The sequence below is a fragment of the Ipomoea triloba genome, chromosome 8 (assembly GCF_003576645.1).
Source record: "Ipomoea triloba cultivar NCNSP0323 chromosome 8, ASM357664v1".
In the NCBI taxonomy this organism is placed as follows: Eukaryota; Viridiplantae; Streptophyta; class Magnoliopsida; order Solanales; family Convolvulaceae; genus Ipomoea; species Ipomoea triloba.
This window is the reverse complement of record NC_044923.1, coordinates 8,162,898-8,183,988: the sequence shown is the minus strand read 5'-3', so window position 1 is coordinate 8,183,988 and position 21,091 is coordinate 8,162,898. Positions and strand designations below refer to the sequence as shown.

Sequence of the window (21,091 nt, the reverse complement as noted above, 5' to 3'; positions counted from 1 at the left end):
TTAGTTGGAACACCCACCGACGCCTAGGTGGAAAAAAAATATTCATGATTCTTTACAAGATAATATATGTTCTATTTTATACTTTATCAAACATTTTCGACCCAAAGAATCTAAGCCCCACCACCGAGATTCAAACCTACGACCATCCATTTGGAATGATAACCGGAATGTCATCACGCTACATGGTAGTTGGCATGTGTGTAAAATAAGTTAGAAGAACAATAACAATAACAACAACAACAATATAATGACTTTTTAAATTTATAACAAAAATAATAAATGCAAAATTAAGCATTACAAAAATGCAAAATCTCATATGAGACTATTGCATAGATACTTATCTATGATACGGATTAGATTTTTCATAAGTATTTATCTCTTCCCCTAAATATTACGGAGTACATTTTTAATTTTAAAAAATCACATTTTTTTTAATAAGTATTACACTTTCCTTTATGTGTAATAATCAATTTATCTATGACTAATATTGTACTTTTTTCATAATTAATAATTAATTAATTATTCATAATTAGTATTACACTTTTTTTTCATAAGTAACTTTTCAACCTCTATATATTACATTTTAATTTAAGAGTATTACATTTTACATCAAAAGTATAACATTTTTCATCATAAGTAACAATCAATTATTTAAGTTATTCACTTAGAAAAAGAAACATTAATGGGAATAGTATTCAATGACAAAAGGACTGAATAATTTTCCAAGAAGACTACTTCATTTCGATTTATTCCATTAACCAAACATGTTGTAAATTTTGAAGGATAATTTTATTTTTTTTAAATCAAATAGTCAAGGGATTAAAAAAAAGTTAATTCACCCCATAAAAGCAAAGCAAATTATTGTGTAGACCATAAATGCAATATACATATTTAATATGCTAAAAGTACATTATTTGTGTACCAAATGTACATTATTTGATAATATATAAAAAAAAATCATGTACTTTCAAATAATGTACGTTATGTATACAAATATTGTACTTTTAGTATATTAAAAATATACTTTTTATTTATGGTATACACAAATGTGTAAACCATGTTCCATGGAATAAAAGCAATGAATAGTTGAATACATAAGAGAGTATGAAATAAAATGAGTACTTATCAATGTAGTTTTGACAGAAAAATTACAATGTGTGCAGTTAACTAAAGCCAACTTGCAGTAGTCTTCAGATTTCGTCTAATTGTTTCACAAGAAAATGGAAACACTAGTACTAGTGTACTACAATAAAGAAGAGGGGAGTAAAACGAAGAAAAGAAACAAAATCCCTTTGGATGTTTGTGTTGCAGCATCATTTTACATAAAAAAAAAAAAAAATACTAGTTTTACATAGGTGAACAGCATTTTCCTCACATCATCTGGAACCCTTTTGTGGGAACAAAAAATATAGGACCTTGGGCAATCGAGCTTCTCTCCCCAATCCATAGATTGTGAGATGCAAAACTGATTGGGAAATGGGAACACAACTTTTAAGTAGACAAATTAGATGTAGTTGCCTCACCTTGTAGCAATCTTGACCAAACACATAATTGTTGGCACACCATTTAGTTAGCCCTTGGCACCCTGAAACATCATCGAGCGAAGCAAAAAATTCAAACATGAGATTTCATCAATTAGAGTAGGGAAGACACCCCCGAGCTATTTCTTAGTTGTTACCTACCTTATGAGGTGGTGTTGCTGGCCTCGGCATATTGCCAAACCCAGATTTTCCTTTCTTCTCAGAGGCCTTTAAGATTTGGAATGAACATGTTAATGTGTCGTCTACACTCATCATTGCACCAGCATTGTCAAACTCACCACAGTAATTCGGTGCAGAAAATATAGTTACCAACTGTCGGTTTGAAAAGAACTCGTATCCATCTTCCACAACCTGAGAAGTTAAAAGGAAAAATGAGTTATTCAGGGAATTGGATAAAGAAAGGAGCACAACAAGGAGGGCGTATATTACCTGGTGAGCTCGGCATACGAGATCAAGGTCATGCTCCTCAAGAAATTCAGCAACCTTATCAGCTCCAAATGTATATGATACTCCCCTATCATTCTCTCCCCATCCTTCAATATCTCTGTCAGGATCAGCCCACAGCAAGTCGCATAGGAGGCCCTGATCTGGTACATCTATAGGTCGGGGTATACTCCTAATCTGATCCAAGTGCTTCAAGTCAGGAGATAGTCCTCCATGCATGCATAGAATCTTCTCATCAATAAGCGCAGCAACAGGCAGGCAGTTAAAGCATTCTGTAAATGTCTTCCAAACACGTACATTATACCTCCTTTTGCACTCATCAAAGAACCCGTAAATACGATTGATAGAAGCACATTCATGGTTGCCTCTGAGGAGAAAAAAGTTCTCCTTGTATTTAATCTTGTATGCAAGGAGAAGACAAATTGTTTCTATGCTCTGCTTACCACGGTCAACATAGTCTCCTAAGAATAGATAATTGGCCTCAGGCGGATACCCACCGTACTCAAACAATCGTTGAAGATCAGAGTACTGGCCATGAATATCACCTGCAGAATAATACCAGGGACACTATTTTTAATAACTCAGTTTTCAAATATTTTTAGAACATTTTTCTGGATAACAAAACATTGAGTAGCCTTTTACTCCATATTTAATAAGTAAAACCAGAGTAACGTTCACTCAGACTGCAAATAAAATTATAGGTCATATGCATTGGTTTTAAACATATGTTTTTAGAAGAGGGTCACTTCAGTTCAAAAAATACACATCTAAATTTCCTATCTGACTGTTTGTCCATAAAATAAAAGCAAACAACTCCTACAAAGAAAATAAAGCACACATAAAAAATATATATATTATAAAAGAGAGATTATTAGCCTACATGGAAAAAATAAGACAAATGAACGTGATATTTTAGCTAACTCACCCTCAATAGAAGAACACATACATGTCAAATGATAAAAGTTCTTGCTTTTACATTGAAGTTGAATTTACAAGAAATTAAGTCAATATATGCATTCTTTTTCAATAAGTAAGAATGTCCTTAAAGGATATCATACCAAGGAACTACCAACCATTATACTAGGAAAGTAATGATATAAACAATCAAATAAAAAAATCAGTGAACAACAATAATATAAGCATGGTTACTAAACAACTAAGCATTGGATTTTAAATTCCATAGTAATTTAAGTACCTTGTAGATTCTCATATCAATAGAGCTGGTCAGTCGAAGCATTCTTATCATCTTATGCTACTTGAAGTTCGACAAAATGCAAATTTGCACAGAAAGGAAGCATGCCCATCACAGGGAGTTCAAACCAGTACATTGATACCTTGCAATACTATTTTTCTCTTCATTCTACATACAACAATTTGACGGTGCATGACATTCAATGCCTCTTGCATTGTTTTAGCAAAGTTCAAGCTTTATTTAATGAATAATATTTGATAATCTAGATATGGTTATACATATATTGCAACCCACTAGAACATAGATGGAATTATCCAGGCACTTTTATTCACTTATGCACTAGAAATACAACAACTACACCACGTCTAAAGTGTTCACTTACAGATTAACTATGTAAGCTATCCGATAAACACACACAGTTAAATAGAGTAAAACTTAGTCTTTCCATTAATCTTTTACTAGAAAACACTATGTAACTTCATGTTTAGGAGTAACCATATTTATAGTGTACCAATAACCAATCAGCTGCTATTAGTTTATTACAAATGTGAACAGTTCATAAATTACTACCAGCCAAACCATGCTATTCTACCAAGCTGTGCATAATCATTCAATATTTCAATCAGTCGTCAAAGAAATAAATTTGAATAGTCCCAGCCACTACACTATTCCGCGACACAGTAGCCAAAGACATAATTTTGAACATTTGAGGCCAAAAGGCCAGAACTTTCACACTCCAAGGGCTAAAGAATACACAAACAAGAATTTATGCTCTTGTGCAATTAATAAGCCACAAATAAACTAAGAGCAAAAACAATGTACATAAATGAAAAAAAAAACTAAAATAAATAAACAAATAAAGCGGAATATAGTTTACACAGATATTAAGCGAACTATGGTTAACAATATATACAGCGAGCAACAAGTCAAAAAAAATCAACTTCATTTTGAAATTACCACAAATCTTGATAGGAGCTTCGAGTTCGAGAAGATTTGGCTGGCTGAGAAAAATCTGTTTGGACGCGACACAAAGCTCCTTAATCTCTGCCTCAGTCAACTGCACCTGCTTCGGCACCCTCCCGGTCTTCGCCTCCAACAACCTCCGAATGATGTCATCAAGCAAACCCTCATCCATCGCAGGCCCCAAACCCTAGTTAGCAGTTACCCTATCCTATCTGATAAAACTCAATCTTGGCCTGAAACCTTGAAATAGACACACAGAGGAAAGAGAACAGAGAAAGCCAAGAAAAAAAATTCCCGCTTTTGAAATTCAGTGGCACAGAAGAGAAGAGAAGAGAAGAGAAGAGAACAGAGCGCCGAAATATGGAGCGGAGGTTATGCTATGACAAATGTTTTTTAAACCCTATCTGGATGGTTGGTTGAGTTTAGCGAGCACGCACGCGCTCTGCACGTGGGGCTTTTTTTTTTTTTTTTTTTTCGGCTCTCTTAATTTGCACTCCATACACAAAATTTTGATGTAGATATTTGTATTAGGATTCACNTTTTTTTTTTTTTTTTTTTTCGGCTCTCTTAATTTGCACTCCATACACAAAATTTTGATGTAGATATTTGTATTAGGATTCACATTAAAAATAATTTATTAGTGTCCGTCATATCATGGAGTAAAATTTAAACAGTAAGATTTAGCAGTCCATGTAATCAATAGGTTATTACATAGACCATGGTCCACACAGCTGTGGATCACTGTCCAAAAATGACGTCGTTTCGTATAATTTTTTCACATGACACACTATAGCATACACTTTTATAACTCATAATGTACATTATTCTAAATTATAATGTACATTATTTTAACTTATAAAAATACATTATCTTAACTCATAATTTTAATGTACATTTTTCTAAGAACATTATTCTAAAAAAAATAAATTATTAGCATTAATTAGACGTAACATAGCAATTTGATTGGTACCAGCCTACAAGGTGGTCCAGGTACTTGTCCAATCTACTCCAGTATATTTACACAAAATTTCCCAAGAAGTTAGACTATTTGTATCCCTGACATTTTCTCCATTCTACGCACACTCATTATAACACCATCTCCAATCTTGAAAAATGACATTTGGACAAAAAATTTAAGAGTTAATTCCAGCAATAGTACCCGACTATGTTGATTTTTCAATATTGGTCATTGTCTTTTAATTTGGACGAAAAAGACACTTGACTATTGATTTTGTTCCGGCATTAGTCCTTCCGTTAAAAGCGGGTTAAATGGACGTCAAATGGATGGGCAAACCCGTCTTTTCACATACTCTGCGTATAATACTTGTCGATCTCCTCCCTATACGCAAGAGTGTTCTGCTAACATACTCTGTGAAAACTCAACTTCTACGGCGGTCATCGTCGTCGCCGAAGGCACTGCCGCGCCCTATGCATTTCGTGAAGAACCGAATCCCGCACTCCATACTAAATGATGCGGCTCTCAACGCCGCCATCTCCCTCCTCCCTCGTCATCGTCGATATCCTCTCTACGTTCACTTCTGTCGCCCACTGTTTCGTCCTCGGCCATGTCACCTACGGCACCTGCTACATCGTCGACCTCTCATCCATGGCGACGTCACCTACGTATATGTATCTCTTTTCTAATACTTAGTACTCACTTGATCTCCGAATTTTTGCTGTGGTAATGTATGTATTGACTTGAAAAACAGTATCTGATAAGGTTTGGATAGTAAAAAAGCCAAAGATTATTAGCATCCAACATAGTGTAATTTTGTTTACCTTCACAAATATTATATTATTTGTAGGCTGTAAAGCAGAAGAAGTTTTTCATTTTAGATATGGATTACCATGATTTGCTATTACCCCTGGTTAATAGGGTGAACGAACTTGAGGGGACAGTGTTTTTCTTGACACCCGGTGGTTGTTTGATGCCCGTAGCCAATGAGCTAACTCGACCGCCTGTAGATGGAAAACCGCAACGGAAGCAAGAGTTTTGCGCCATACCTGGGATTCCACTGGTGCCTGGCTATGGAAGCTTGCTAAAGCCCATGTTCTTGCTCATGACTCTGGCTATCACCAACTAGTCAGTCATTGGTAAGTGCATGCATGCTAAAGTTGTGCTTCTGATCTTTTTACCAAGTACTTTACAATTTTAGGGAATTAATTAATTTGTTTGTGAGTTTTCAAAAAAATAATAATAATTTGTTTGTGATGTTTTTAGGTTGAGAACTCACTGTGCTACAGAGCCATATATAATTGCAAGTAATCGGCAGCTTAGTGCGGTGCACCCCATTTTCAGACTATTACAACCTCATTTCCGGTACACAATGGAGATTAATGCCTTGGCACGTCTAGCTCTTATCAATGCAAATGGGATTAGTGGGAGTTCTTTCTCCCCTAGCAAGTATTCAATGCTGTTGTGCTCTATTGCCTAAGTCGCGATGGACTGCAACCGGTGACGCACAGTGAATCGAAGTCGCCGACAAGTATTATAGGCAGAGTATGTGAAAAGACGGGTTTGCCCCTCCATTTGACGTCCATTTAACTAGCTTTTAAAATCAATAGTCAAGTGTCTTTTTCGTCCAAATTAAAACACAATGATCAATTTTGGAAAATCAACATAGGTGGAATTAACTCAAAAATTTAAGACAAAATTGAGGACCATGGCTGGAATTAACTCAAAAATTTAAGACCGTCCAAATTAAAACACAATGACCAATTTTGGAAAATCAACATAGGTGGAATTAACTCAAAAATTTAAGACAAAATTGAGGACCATGGCTGGAATTAACTCAAAAATTTAAGACAAAATTTTACGGTGGTTACGGCAAGAATTTGAGAACTTTTTTATTAATTCGTTTTGTATCTTTTTTGTTTTTGTTTTTGTTTTTGTTTAGGGTTATATTTACCTATTTTGTTAAATACTTAAACATAAGTTATATATATTTTTTAGTCTCCACTAAGGCTCGATCTCATGACATCGCATATGGAAGAGTCACTACATGCCATATGAGCACAAGGTGATTGACATAAGTTATATATTATTAAAAGTAAATTATATCGTTTGAAAAGATCTCATCAAGACAATTAAAAGAAGACTAATATTTAATATAGATCAATTAAAAATGTAATGGATGCTATATGCTATATTATTGTGGAATAAAAATATTATTTGCATTATAATTATATTTTATATTAATATAATTAAAGTATTAATATGAAGTTTTAAATTATGATAATACAAATCATTTTAGTGAATGAATAAAATGTGTTGCAGAATTTGGTGTAATGGATTGGAGATGAAAAATTTTGGTGTAAGAATATGATGAGATTATTCATTTTGGTGTAGTGTAAAATTTTATGTTACACAACTACGAAGGCCACATTGCACAATTGTACTAGAGGGAAAAGGGGTGGGATTTGTATTATAAACATTGAAAATTTGAAAGTTTTCAATAATTATAAATTTAACCAGTGTTTTTTTAGTAAAAACACCACTCATTGATGAACCTTAAATGTGACTGATAAATCCTCTTTTTTTAAAGGATGACATTTTTCCTCCTTTAAATGCACACCTACGGAGGCCTCAATGCACACTAGTACATTACACGCCACCCACAAACATACACATTGATCAATCACACGAATAGAGAACATTATACTCAAAATGATAGACAATTAAAAAAATGGTTGAAGAAAACAAACACACACACAAAAACAAACAAACACTTTCAAAGAAAAGATGGATACTACAACATAAGGAATCCTAAAATCTTTTCAAAAAAAAAAAAAAAGAATCCTAAAATACCATAAATAGAGCATGTTAAAAAATGCATAAATGGCAAGAAATAAAATTTCAACCAATCAAAACATGACAAATTACCAAACCACCATTGATTAATTAAATAAGAAAAAGAAAATCCAAAATCTAAAAATAAAAAATAAAAAAATCAGTCTTTCATGCCAAGATATCGCCTCCACTAAGGATCAAACTCATCCCTTTCCATATGGAGGGCAACCGAGTGCCACTAGACCACAAAGTTTTGGCAAATTATATGTTTTCTTTAACCATTTTTTATTAATTTAAATGGCAAGAGTATAGGAGTAATTTTGTTCCGTTCTTCCTTTCACGGAGTTTTCAAATACATTATGCTCCTTGATTTTAGGTTATTTTTACATGTCGTTTGGTTGGAGAGAATTACAATTTCATTCCCACCTAAGGATTTTTTCGGTCGTTTCCCTTCATTCTTATCTTGGTTTTTTCTGACAATGGTGGTGACTGCTCATCATAGTTTCATGTTTGTTCTCTTTGTTTTTTTTTTGTTTGTTTTTTTTGTTTGTTTTGTTTTTGTTATTTTTTTTTGTTTGTTTTTTTTTTTTGGGTTCATTAGAGTATGCTTTTGATTAGGTTCGTTGATTTCTTTGTGATTTTAGGAGGGAGTGCATCGTAGGATGTTGTGCATTCTGTGGGAAAGTGTTGTGCATTTTGTGTTAATATGGTGGTGGTCAATTTTGTGTGTTGCAGTGGTTGTTGCAACTACCAAAGCACATTGTTGTGCCATACAGGCGCATTGTTCCTTCTTTCAGTACACACTTTTATGCCATATAGTACACATTGTTATGCCTTCCAGAGCATTTTTTTTAATTGTAGATAATGACATTTTTTAAAAGATCAATTAATCATGACCACTAATTACTAATTTGAGTTGAATATTGTTTGTTTATTATTTATGGTCGTTTATGAAGATCCTTTATTGAAGATCAATTAAAAGATCAATTGATGAATTGAACTTTTTTTAAAGATCAATTAATTTGTGTTGGAGATCCTATATTAAATTTAATTTTTTCAATAATTGTTTAACATCTTTGTGCATCCAGTTCGCATTTTTTGACTTCAAGTGCACATTTTCCTTCTTCCAGTACACGTTGTTACGCCTTACAGTGCACATTGTTGAAGTTCGTAGGTGACGATTTTTTTTTGATCTAGGGCTGAAATTCTATCTCACTTCTCACCTGCGGCTTATCTCACCCGAACCCCTTCATATATATATATATATATATAATCATCCGCTACCGTTCCTAGCTAGGAACGGTAGCGGATGAGCTAATTTTTTTAAAATGCTAATCTACGACCGTTCAAGTGAAGAATAGTCGCGAATGACCAAACTTTTAGCCACTGCTCTACAATGGTGGCGAAAAATCAATGATAATCAGTGATTGTGCCATTCGCCACTGTTGTACAACAGTGACGAAAAGTCATTTACAGTAGCGGCGGATGTGCAATTCTATACTAGTGTATATTTATATAAAAATAACGTGATCCAAGTATCCAACATATGTCAATATATATGCAAAATAAACTAGTACATCAATTTATAAATCGTACTAACAAGAATATATAGTGATTGACATATATATATTCTACGGGAACCAACTAAATGGGTAAGGAATTAAAGTATTAAACGAAGTCATGTAAGTAATGATAAGTTAGTGTTTAGTCTTTATGGTATGTTATTATTATTATTTTTTAAAAAGTCTTTATGGTATATTGGTATGTTATGATTAAATGTCTTTATTATTTTGTTAGATTTAATTATACAGTTAAAAAGCAAAAGTGTAACATATTAATATGCATAACTGGTTACACGAGGGTTGCCAAGAGATTCAAAGCAGGACTTTGCTTGCAGAGTTACGTTGCAGCCTCTGTAGTGGGTAGTGGAGAAATAGCTTTAAAGGAAAAAGCTAACTCGATGGAGATGCGGGGGATCGAACCCCGTGCCTCTCGCATGCAAAGCGAGCGCTCTACCATTTGAGCTACATCCCCATTTATTCTCCATTTCTCTTTAAACATATTACTATGTTAATACAATCACTGTACAGTTAAGTTGCATTGGATTTTATCTCTTTTGGTTGGATGCATGGTTTGATTGATTGTTGATTCTTTATACCCTAAGGACAAAACAATTTGATGGAGGAATGTTGGACACTTTCATCATTCAGTGCTCATCAACTCAACTCCCTAGCTCAAATTCAAATCACCTATACCTTTGAGATTTAAACAATTTTTTTTTTAATTTTATGAAATGTATATTATTTGTTGATAGATCTAAAGCTTATGCGGTAGAAGCTGACATCAGGCTATTGTTGTTTGGGATGAACTCGCAAAAAAAAAAAACCATTACTGCATTCACACACAAAATAACATATTTTTGTAACGACCGCCCTTAGCTTGTTTTCCTTTTTGTTTTTGTTCCCTTCTCTTTATACACACATCATATAATATGTTTTAAAAATTTTCATCATTGCACCTCTATCCCTAAACAACGCAACCAAGACACTCTATAGTTCCTAATGATGAATCTTTGGGGGTTGAAAATAATGATATTGTTCTACTATATGGATTTCTTATTTGGATAATGGATTATATAAGTCTGATCTACAAATAAGAAATCTTTTTTTTTTTTTTTTTTTTTGCCAAAGTTTATTACTGAAAATTTTGATGTTGACAGTCCCATTGGAACTCATGTGATGAAAATTTTGATGTTTTACCCTATAATGAAAATAAATATTTTAAAAATACAAAAAAAAAAACAAAAAATCAGAGCAGATCCTAATATAATGACATCAAAGCACTAAACAAAACAAAACAAAACAAAACAAAACAAAAGAAAAAAAGAAAAAAAATCGGAGGATGTAATGAGTATAGGCAAGAGATAGGGACGTGACATATGAGGAAGCTAGGATAAAATGGAAAGATACACGTTTTTAATTAGAGAATGAGATTTTAAATTAAAGGGATAATTAAATATCATAGTTGTGTTTTAAAAAATTATTAACTAAATAATAACTTTAATTTCGATTCTCATTGCTAATGTGTAAACCCAGGAAATTACCTAAATATTTACAATGCCATTATCTAATATTTACAACCCATGAACCTACCCTAATAAGTTCATTCCTCCTACCTCAATACGCACCTACATCCAGCCAAGATGCCTTTTACATATTTGAAAATAAAAATAATTAATGGCGTCAGATTTAGTCAATACACAAGTCAGAATTATAGTTATAAAATAATTTTCTACTTGCTAGAGCCCGTAGATGTCGATATGTCCGAGTGGTTAAGGAGACAGACTTGAAATCTGTTGGGCTTCGCCCGCGCAGGTTCGAACCCTTCTGTCGACGTTACGGAGGTATGAGAGTTTTACACCGGGAACTGAAGGCCGGAATCTTCAATAGCATGAAACATTACTCTTTTTTATTTTATTTTTATTTTATTGCCAAAGTTTATTACTTTAGCTAAAGCCAGCAATCACTAAGCATAGAGACAACACTTGAAGGCATGAATTAAAAATGGAAATTTCATCAGCCTCTTCATGCATAGCTCATACCTCTTTAGGTAGGAATAAGAAATAAGTTAATGTAAGTTGAAACTTGCAAACTACAATTTCATGGATATAATCCATGCATTTTAGATTCAAAATAGGCATGGATTAAAACATTTAAGAATACTCCAGAAGTTAATTTGATAAATTAGGGGTATAACATTGAGACTTATTATTTAGATTTTATTATTATTTAATAGAAAAAATTCATTTTTATCATCCACTATCGACTATTGTGGTATTGTTACATTTAGTTGTGGTATTGCCAACCAATTGTTGCTCCTTGCATTGATTTAATTTGTCATTAGGCCACAATGAAAATAAAGTTACTCAAATTCATGCAATTAAATAAAAACAAACATTTATATGTATAAATGGTAGAATAATAAAATTATAGTCAAATTTTATAATTTTTATAATGTAATATATAAATAATGATATTAAAAATTGGACATTAATATAATATAACCACACTAAAAATCTATTTTATTTATGCGATTACAATTAAGTTGAGAAATTAATATCTAGTCTAGCTAGTATAAACTAATCTAAAATCTAAAACCTAAAATCTATCTATTTGACATTCGCTGCAATGAGCTTAAACCACTGAGTTTGAGGATTCCTCATATCACCCTCTTGCAACCCAACACACTTCCTCGTCAAAATCAAAGACGACGAGTACGAGGAATCATAATCCAAACACAGCTCCACCCCATCGTCTCCTTTGTTAGCCAACTGAAGCATGGAAGCCAAGTTCCATGTGCTCCCCTCGTTCATGCAATCGCCGGAAAGGGTAGCCGGATGTCCATCCCTTTCGGCCGCCAAGCACGTCGACGTTCCCAACAGGTGTATCGGCATCCCATCCGCCCCGTGCGCCCACCGGCTCGCGCCCAAGCAGTCGCTCATGTGCAACCGCCCGCTGTCCACTCGCGCACATTTCCCACTCAATGGATGGTACAATAGGTAGTAAGTTGCTTCACTCGACCCTGGATCTTCACAACATAGAGAAAAACATCTAAGTTAGTCATTCTGTAAATCCTGGACCGGACCGTGGCCTACACAGCTGTGTGGTGTGGATCATACTATCAAATAATATGCATTCATTATATTAAAAATGTACATTATATTCAGGTCATGTACATTATTTGTGTACTGAAATAATATACATTTAGTATATTAAAAATATACATTTTGTTATGGTTCACACAGCACTATGTGGACCTATATTCAGGTCATGTACATTATTTGCGTACTGAATGTACATTATATTGTATAATGTACATTTAGTACGCAAATAATATACATTTAGTATATTAAAAATGTACATTTTGTTATGGTCCACACAGCACTATGTGGACCTATATCCAGGGAATATACATTATTTGTGTACTAAATGTACATTATATTGTATAATGTACATTCAGTACACAAACAATGTATATTTAATACATTAAAAATATACTTTTTGTTATGGTCCACACAACAATATATGCAAAACAAAAAAAAATGTTAAACTAAGATAGGAAATATTGATAATTACCTTGGAGTTTTGTTTGGAGAAACTCTAGTTTGGAGTGAAAGGTAGGATTTCTAAGGGCAGTCCAATTGCCATTGAACATGCCAAATGTTTCCTCCATACCACGTTTGCCTTCCCTAAAGTAATAGCTCCCTTGGAGAGCCCAAACAGCCCAGTCCAAATCTTTATCAGCCAAATAGGCAAGAATGCAAGGCAAGTGAAGGTTGTCGGGCTCACTCACTTCCCTTTGGTCGATCCCAAACTCAGACACAAACAGAGGGGCAGCGTCTTTCCCTATAAGCAAGAACCCTTCTTTATCCTCCATTTCCTGTGTGATGTTGTAGCAAACCTTGTTCAATGGCCCGGCCTCCCACATCTTCGATTGCCCCTCCGAGAACGCGTATCGATGCGTCTCGTAAACCATCTTCTTCCTCATCATGTTGAGCCCCAGTGGCTTTTGCTTTAGGAACCTGAAATCAAGATCGTAGTCCAAACCTGAGATGATCACTAGCAGATTTGGGTTTGCCCTGTTTAGTGTTTTTGCTCCCTTCTCTACGTTCTTGTACCATACGCTCTCATTTTGCAACGGCCCACGCAGCTCATTCCTCAAGCTTATGCCCACCACCTATCACAAAAAACAACAAAATTTTATTTGTTTTGCATATTAGATAACCATTCATGTTTTTTAGATGACAAGAAAAAAACACGACCACTACTAAGGGTATTTGAATTAGGTAAATTCTACTTTAGAACAATGTCAACAATATAAAAAATCAAAAACCACCACCCCATCAATTCAAAAATCTACTTTCAGCAAAGATCTATTCAAAAGTCATTGATGTGATTACCCTTATGACTCTGGCCAGCAAAGACCATAGGAATGCATGCAAATTAAACATACCATGGGTGTATCTTTGTAGAGGCTAGCAACCGTGGCTAGGCCTTGCAACCATTCTTTGGGATCGAAATACTTGTCGCCGAAGAAGCCATTACCGTCGTTGTTAGCGCAGCACCACATAGGCTCGCTGACCTGGTTATCAAGCACCATCATGATGCCATGTCTCCCAACCTCTTCAATCACTGCCTTGTGAGCATCAACCAGACTGAGGCTCAAAAGGTCGGGATTGTGTTGGGCTAGACCAGCAATAGACTCGTTCAAACCGAGATCGCCGAAGGATTTGGCCACGGTCACGTTGGCATGCCTGGTGAACATGTAAGTTGCCCATGTAATCCTCACACAGTTGAAGCCCATGTGTGATACATGGGAGGCAATCTCGCTTAATGGTCTCCTGTCAAGACCCTCAGGCAACATGGGCTTCAAGTGGCCTGGCCAATTAGCACAGGCCAACTTAACTCTCTCGCCACTTTCGTCATCTATAATCCATCTCGAACTTCTAGAGAGAGGTAGAGAATGGGAGAGGGAAGCAAAGGAAGCAATAAGCAAAATGGCTATGATTGGCTTCATGGTTTTGGTTACGTTGAAGATGATGATGAATGGAGTGGATTGCTGGCCTGCTGGGTATTTAAACTGTTAGGGGCCGGGATGGTTAAATTCAAGAATTTTATCTAAATCTCACAGGACTTATCTTTAATCATCATTGTATCTGTATATATCTTATTATCAACTATTAGAATCCTAACAAAGCAAATGTCTTTTTGTGCATAATTAGATTATAAGAAGTTAGGTATAGTGAGATATTTCAGGAAGACCACATTTTTAGTTTAACACCAGCTCAGCTTGCACATGCATTTATTCTCATAACATTTCATATTTCTATCTTCGGCTTAAACATATTGTAAATCTGAATTCTTTCATTTGGGGCATTATTGAAAAAATTAACATTCATAGCTTTGTGAATAGGCAAATTATACCGTGGATTAAGGTCTACCTTGCATTTTAAACCTTGGTCCAAAAATAACATTCAAATTTTGTATCGACATATTCTGTACATGCAGTTGACAATTTCTGCACCTGTAGCTATCATATTATGTGCCAGCAAATACCAAGTTATTTGTTTACATGTACAAAAACGATTAATTGTAGGTATAGAATGTGAGTTAATGAACGGTAATTATTATATTAGGGTTCATAATACAATATGAACTATGATCTATGGTATAACAATTATTGTGAATATATGTTATATTCCATGTTGTCTCCCTTCATGTTATACATCTATCCATAGCTACGGATATATGAATCCGTCGCTAGATATTCAAGAAGAAGATTTTCCAGTTTAAAATGTAGCTACTAATTTCAATATCCGTCGCTAGATATTAAGAAGAAGATTTTCGAGTTTAAAATGTAGTGACAGATATTGAGATCCGTCGCTACATTCGTAAAGCTAGCTTTTTTAAAAAATTAATGTAGCGACGGATTTTAACATTCGTAGCTATATAGCGACAAAATTTTAAAATTCGTCGCTACATTTAGAAGCGAGAATACCTTTACATTTTATTGACGGATAGTTGTCCGTCGCTATGTATACAAAATGGAATTTTGTTTATATAACATTTAATTTCTATTGATTATTATTTAATACTTATTAATGAATATTTGTTATATCAATATTAATAACTACTTTATCTAATCTATTTATCCGATATCAAATATTAATGCATTGGAACAATTTATTTACAATAAGTAACTGTTTTTATTTTATGAGGGATAGATGACTGAAGTTTAACAAAAATGGTGTATAAAAAGCAAGTCCGAGCTTAGTCAGTGCGGGACGGCTCGTCCGAGATCACCTTGATAGGTGGATGACAAGCTTTTGGGTGAAGCTGGGTCATATCGATAGTTTATCTTTCGACTTTCAATTGGATTATAAATGGTCCCTTGACTATTGATCTTTACCAATTTTCATCCTCGACTTTTAATTTGATTGTAAATAGTCCATTGACTATTAATTTTGTTTTAAATTTGGTCATTCAGTTAAATATTCATTTAATAAATATTAAATTTAAGATTAATAATGTAAAAATTAGCTTGTTGTTGAGATGAACAAATTGAGTTCATCATTGTGAAGAACTAAAATATTTACATTATTACCCTTAAATTTAATGTTTATTAATATGATATTGAACTAGAGAATAAAATTTGGAACACAATCAATAATCAAGGGATCATTTATGGTTAAATTGAAAGTCGAGGACAAAAATTGGTAAAGATCAATAGTCAATGAACCATTTATGATCTAATTAAAAGTCCAAGGATAAAAATTGATAAATGACAATAATTAAGAGACCATTCTTGGAATTAACTCTATACAAAAAAGAGCAAATAAATATATTTACAAAAACGAAATTTTAACAAAAGCTAAAAGTGTCAAAGACCTTGTAGTCTAGTGGCATCCAGTGTCCCGGTTTACACTCCCACATGGATGATGAGAGTGAGTTCGAGCCTCAATGGAGGCAAGTGTTGACTCTTTGTACTTCAGTAGGTTGAGAAAGTAGCGCTAAAAGTACACCTAAAGCAAAACTACAGTTCAAAAAAAATAAAATAGAAGTACCTTAAAAAAAAAAACAATAAAATAGAAGTAAGACGGAGTATTAATTTTACACACCGTTAAACTTATAAATGTAAGAAATAGCAGGAGAAGTTTTTGTGGCATTGGTTACCGGCGAACGCTTCCAAAGGCGACCAGCTCACCTTTTTTGGCTTCCCTAAAATAGAATATTTGGATGAAATTATACGCTATATAAATGATATAACATGGCAAAGCAGCATGGGGATGTAGCTCAGATGGTAGAGCGCTCGCTTAGCATGCGAGAGGTACGGGGATCGATACCCCGCATCTCCATTTTTTCACGGTGTGCATTTATAAGGTCTTTTAGTCCTGGACAGGATAATAGTATCCATTTTTGTTTGTTTGTTTTTTTTGTTTCTTTTTTTTTTTTTTAAAGAACAAACAAACAAACACGAAAGTATAATAAATTTCTCTTCACCGAACTCAAATTCCAATTTTACTTTAATATTATTCTTGTTATGACTATTTCATTAATGTGTGGTCATTATTCATTATTTTAGAGGTTAGTTATATTTTTCTTATTTTCAGGAATATATATTTTGTAAGAACTTTTCTATTATGTGATGAATGAAAAAAAAATTTCATGCATATTTCCTCTGTTTTAGTTTCCTTTACTTTCTATCTTATCACGCATGCTTAAAGAGACTTTAACCAAAGATCAATTAGGAGAAGAATCTTATTTCACAACACGTTATCAGCACGAATGGCTTGTTATCTTAATTAAAAGAAAAGTTGCATGCTTGCATTATATTTTAAATTAATTGCTACATACTTGCATTATATTTTAAATTAATTGCTACATTAATTTTATTGGAAAAAATAATCCCTACTACTTTATTGTTAGACAAAACTACTCTTACACCGTTATAACTCCATTAGTATTTAATTCTAACATTATATTGATGACTTCATCATTATTCACATACACCTATATAGGGGCGGATCCAGAAAATCAACTAAATGGAGCGAAGTTTAAATGACGTTAGAAATGTCATTGACAAAATATTAGACAATCATAATAATGTTAAAATACAAAATACATTATACATTACAATAGAATGTTTTTGATAGATTACATGATAGTTAGAGTCATAGCAAAAATTATACTTGAGTGGGTAAAAATGTGAAAAATATTTATGACAAAATATGAAACATAATCAATTAAATAAAATAATTTGAATTACACTGTATTCATAATTAATTTTTAATTTTAATTTCTTTTAGTTAGATCAACTTTAAATTTTTCTAAATTAATCCAAATACAATGAAGTACGGAGTATAATATAAACTTGTACACTACATTAATTAAATGATTAATAGAAAAAATAGACTATGAGAGCATTTAATTTGTTAATTAAATGATTCGTAAAAGGTAGACTAAATAATATTTAATTTATCTTGTGTAGGAATGAAAGAAATAAAATAAACGAGAGAAAATCAGAACAAATGTTAAGTTTGGAGTTCAACCAACTTAGCTACTTAATACATGAAATGGTATGGATAGATGTATAACATGGAGGGAGACACTATGAAATATATATAACATATTCACAAAGCTATAAATGTTAATTTTTTTTAATTTTCAATAACGGCCTAAATGAAGGAATTCAGATTTACAATATGTTTGAGCCAAAGATAGAAATATGAAACATATATTATGATGAGAATAAATGAATGTGCAAGCTGAGCTGGTGTGAAAATAAAAATGTGGTCTTCCTGAAATATCTCACTCTACCTAACTTCTTATAATCTAATTATGCTAAAAAAGACATTTGCATTATTAGGATTCTAATTCTAATAGTTGATATGATATATACAGATACAATGATGATTAAAGATAAGCCCTATGAGATTTAGATAAAATTCTTGAATTTAACCATCCCGGCCCCTAACAGTTTAAATAGCCAGCAGGCCAGCAATCCACTCCATTCATCATCTTCAACCAAATTAAAACCATGAAGCCAATCATAGCCATTTTGCTTATTGCTTCCATTGCTTCCCTCTCCCATTCTCTACCTCTCTCTAGAAGTTCGAGGTGGATTATAGATGAGGAGAGTGGTGAAAGAGTGAAGTTGGCCTGTGCTAATTGGCCAGGTCACTTGAAGCCCATGTTGCCTGAGGGTCTAGACAGGAGACCATTAAGCGAGATTGCCTCCCATGTTGCACACATGGGATTCAACTGTGTGAGGATTACATGGGCAACTTACATGTTCACCAGGCATGCCGACGTGACCGTGGCCAAATCGTTTGGTGATCTCGGTTTGAATGAGTCTATTGCTGGTCTAGCCCAGCACAATCCCGACCTTTTGAGCCTCAGTCTGGTTGATGCTCACAAGGCAGTGATTGAAGAGGTTGGGAGACATGGCATCATGATGGTGCTTGATAACCAGGTCAGCGAGCCTATGTGGTGCTGCGCTAACAACGACGGTAATGGCTTCTTCGGCGACAAGTATTTCGATCCCAAAGAATGGTTGCAAGGCCTAGCCACGGTTGCTAGCCTCTACAAAGATACACCCATGGTATGTTTAATTTGCATGCATTCCTATGGTCTTTGCTGGCCAGAGTCATAAGGGTAATCACATCAATGACTTTTGAATAGATCTTTGCTGAAAGTAGATTTTTGAATTGATGGGGTGGTGGTTTTTGATTTTTTATATTGTTGACATTGTTCTAAAGTAGAATTTACCTAATTCAAATACCCTTAGTAGTGGTCGTGTTTTTTTCTTGTCATCTAAAAAACATGAATGGTTATCTAATATGCAAAACAAATAAAATTTTGTTGTTTTTTGTGATAGGTGGTGGGCATAAGCTTGAGGAATGAGCTGCGTGGGCCGTTGCAAAATGAGAGCGTATGGTACAAGAACGTAGAGAAGGGAGCAAAAACACTAAACAGGGCAAACCCAAATCTGCTAGTGATCATCTCAGGTTTGGACTACGATCTTGATTTCAGGTTCCTAAAGCAAAAGCCACTGGGGCTCAACATGATGAGGAAGAAGATGGTTTACGAGACGCATCGATACGCGTTCTCGGAGGGGCAATCGAAGATGTGGGAGGCCGGGCCATTGAACAAGGTTTGCTACAACATCACACAGGAAATGGAGGATAAAGAAGGGTTCTTGCTTATAGGGAAAGACGCTGCCCCTCTGTTTGTGTCTGAGTTTGGGATCGACCAAAGGGAAGTGAGTGAGCCCGACAACCTTCACTTGCCTTGCATTCTTGCCTATTTGGCTGATAAAGATTTGGACTGGGCTGTTTGGGCTCTCCAAGGGAGCTATTACTTTAGGGAAGGCAAACGTGGTATGGAGGAAACATTTGGCATGTTCAATGGCAATTGGACTGCCCTTAGAAATCCTACCTTTCACTCCAAACTAGAGTTTCTCCAAACAAAACTCCAAGGTAATTATCAATATTTCCTATCTTAGTTTAACATTTTTTTTTGTTTTGCATATATTGTTGTGTGGACCATAACAAAAAGTATATTTTTAATGTATTAAATATACATTGTTTGTGTACTGAATGTACATTATACAATATAATGTACATTTAGTACACAAATAATGTATATTCCCTGGATATAGGTCCACATAGTGCTGTGTGGACCATAACAAAATGTACATTTTTAATATACTAAATGTATATTATTTGCGTACTAAATGTACATTATACAATATAATGTACATTCAGTACGCAAATAATGTACATGACCTGAATATAGGTCCACATAGTGCTGTGTGAACCATAACAAAATGTATATTTTTAATATACTAAATGTATATTATTTCAGTACACAAATAATGTACATGACCTGAATATAATGTACATTTTTAATATAATGAATGCATATTATTTGATAGTATGATCCACACCACACAGCTGTGTAGGCCACGGTCCGGTCCAGGATTGACAGAATGACTAACTTAGATGTTTTTCTCTATGTTGTGAAGATCCAGGGTCGAGTGAAGCAACTTACTACCTATTGTACCATCCATTGAGTGGGAAATGTGCGCGAGTGGACAGCGGGCGGTTGCACATGAGCGACTGCTTGGGCGCGAGCCGGTGGGCGCACGGGGCGGATGGGATGCCGATACACCTGTTGGGAACGTCGACGTGCTTGGCGGCCGAAAGGGATGGACATCCGGCTACCCTTTCCGGCGATTGCATGAACGAGGGGAGCACATGGAACTTGGCTTCCATGCTTCAGTTGGCTAACAAAGGAGACGATGGGGTGGAGCTGTGTTTGGATTATGATTCCTCGTACTCGTCGTCTTTGATTTTGACGAGGAAGTGTGTTGGGTTGCAAGAGGGTGATATGAGGAATCCTCAAACTCAGTGGTTTAAGCTCATTGCAGCGAATGTCAAATAGATAGATTTTAGGTTTTAGATTTTAGATTAGTTTATACTAGCTAGACTAGATATTAATTTCTCAACTTAATTGTAATCGCATAAATAAAATAGATTTTTAGTGTGGTTATATTATATTAATGTCCAATTTTTAATATCATTATTTATATATTACATTA

General features: G+C 34.3%; 3 protein-coding genes and 3 non-coding genes across 6 annotated transcripts; 3 read left to right on the top strand and 3 right to left on the bottom strand.

Annotated features, from left to right (window-relative positions):
* Positions 1–1,086: 1,086 nt before the first annotated feature.
* On the bottom strand, positions 1,087–4,510 carry LOC116027283 (serine/threonine-protein phosphatase PP1 isozyme 6). Its single transcript, XM_031268808.1, has 4 exons — positions 4,135–4,510; positions 1,971–2,530; positions 1,683–1,892; positions 1,087–1,585 (listed from the first exon to the last, which is right to left on the bottom strand). Exons 1-4 carry the CDS (start codon positions 4,310–4,312, stop codon positions 1,571–1,573), a joined length of 963 nt encoding a protein of 320 aa, XP_031124668.1. The 5' UTR covers positions 4,313–4,510; the 3' UTR covers positions 1,087–1,570.
* Positions 4,511–9,891: 5,381 nt separating this feature from the next.
* Positions 9,892–9,964, bottom strand: TRNAA-UGC. Its single transcript has one exon. It is a non-coding gene; the product is annotated as a tRNA-Ala (tRNA).
* A 1,279-nt stretch (positions 9,965–11,243) lies between these two features.
* On the top strand, positions 11,244–11,325 carry TRNAS-UGA. The gene has a single exon. It is a non-coding gene; the product is annotated as a tRNA-Ser (tRNA).
* A 665-nt stretch (positions 11,326–11,990) lies between these two features.
* On the bottom strand, positions 11,991–14,506 carry LOC116026893 (glycosyl hydrolase 5 family protein-like). Its single transcript, XM_031268319.1, has 3 exons — positions 13,943–14,506; positions 13,066–13,666; positions 11,991–12,517 (listed from the first exon to the last, which is right to left on the bottom strand). Exons 1-3 carry the CDS (start codon positions 14,504–14,506, stop codon positions 12,099–12,101), a joined length of 1,584 nt encoding a protein of 527 aa, XP_031124179.1. The 3' UTR covers positions 11,991–12,098.
* A 2,265-nt stretch (positions 14,507–16,771) lies between these two features.
* Positions 16,772–16,844, top strand: TRNAA-AGC. The gene has a single exon. It is a non-coding gene; the product is annotated as a tRNA-Ala (tRNA).
* A 1,682-nt stretch (positions 16,845–18,526) lies between these two features.
* On the top strand, positions 18,527–21,042 carry LOC116026892 (glycosyl hydrolase 5 family protein-like). Its single transcript, XM_031268318.1, has 3 exons — positions 18,527–19,090; positions 19,367–19,967; positions 20,516–21,042. Exons 1-3 carry the CDS (start codon positions 18,527–18,529, stop codon positions 20,932–20,934), a joined length of 1,584 nt encoding a protein of 527 aa, XP_031124178.1. The 3' UTR covers positions 20,935–21,042.
* The last annotated feature ends 49 nt before the right edge of the window (positions 21,043–21,091 follow it).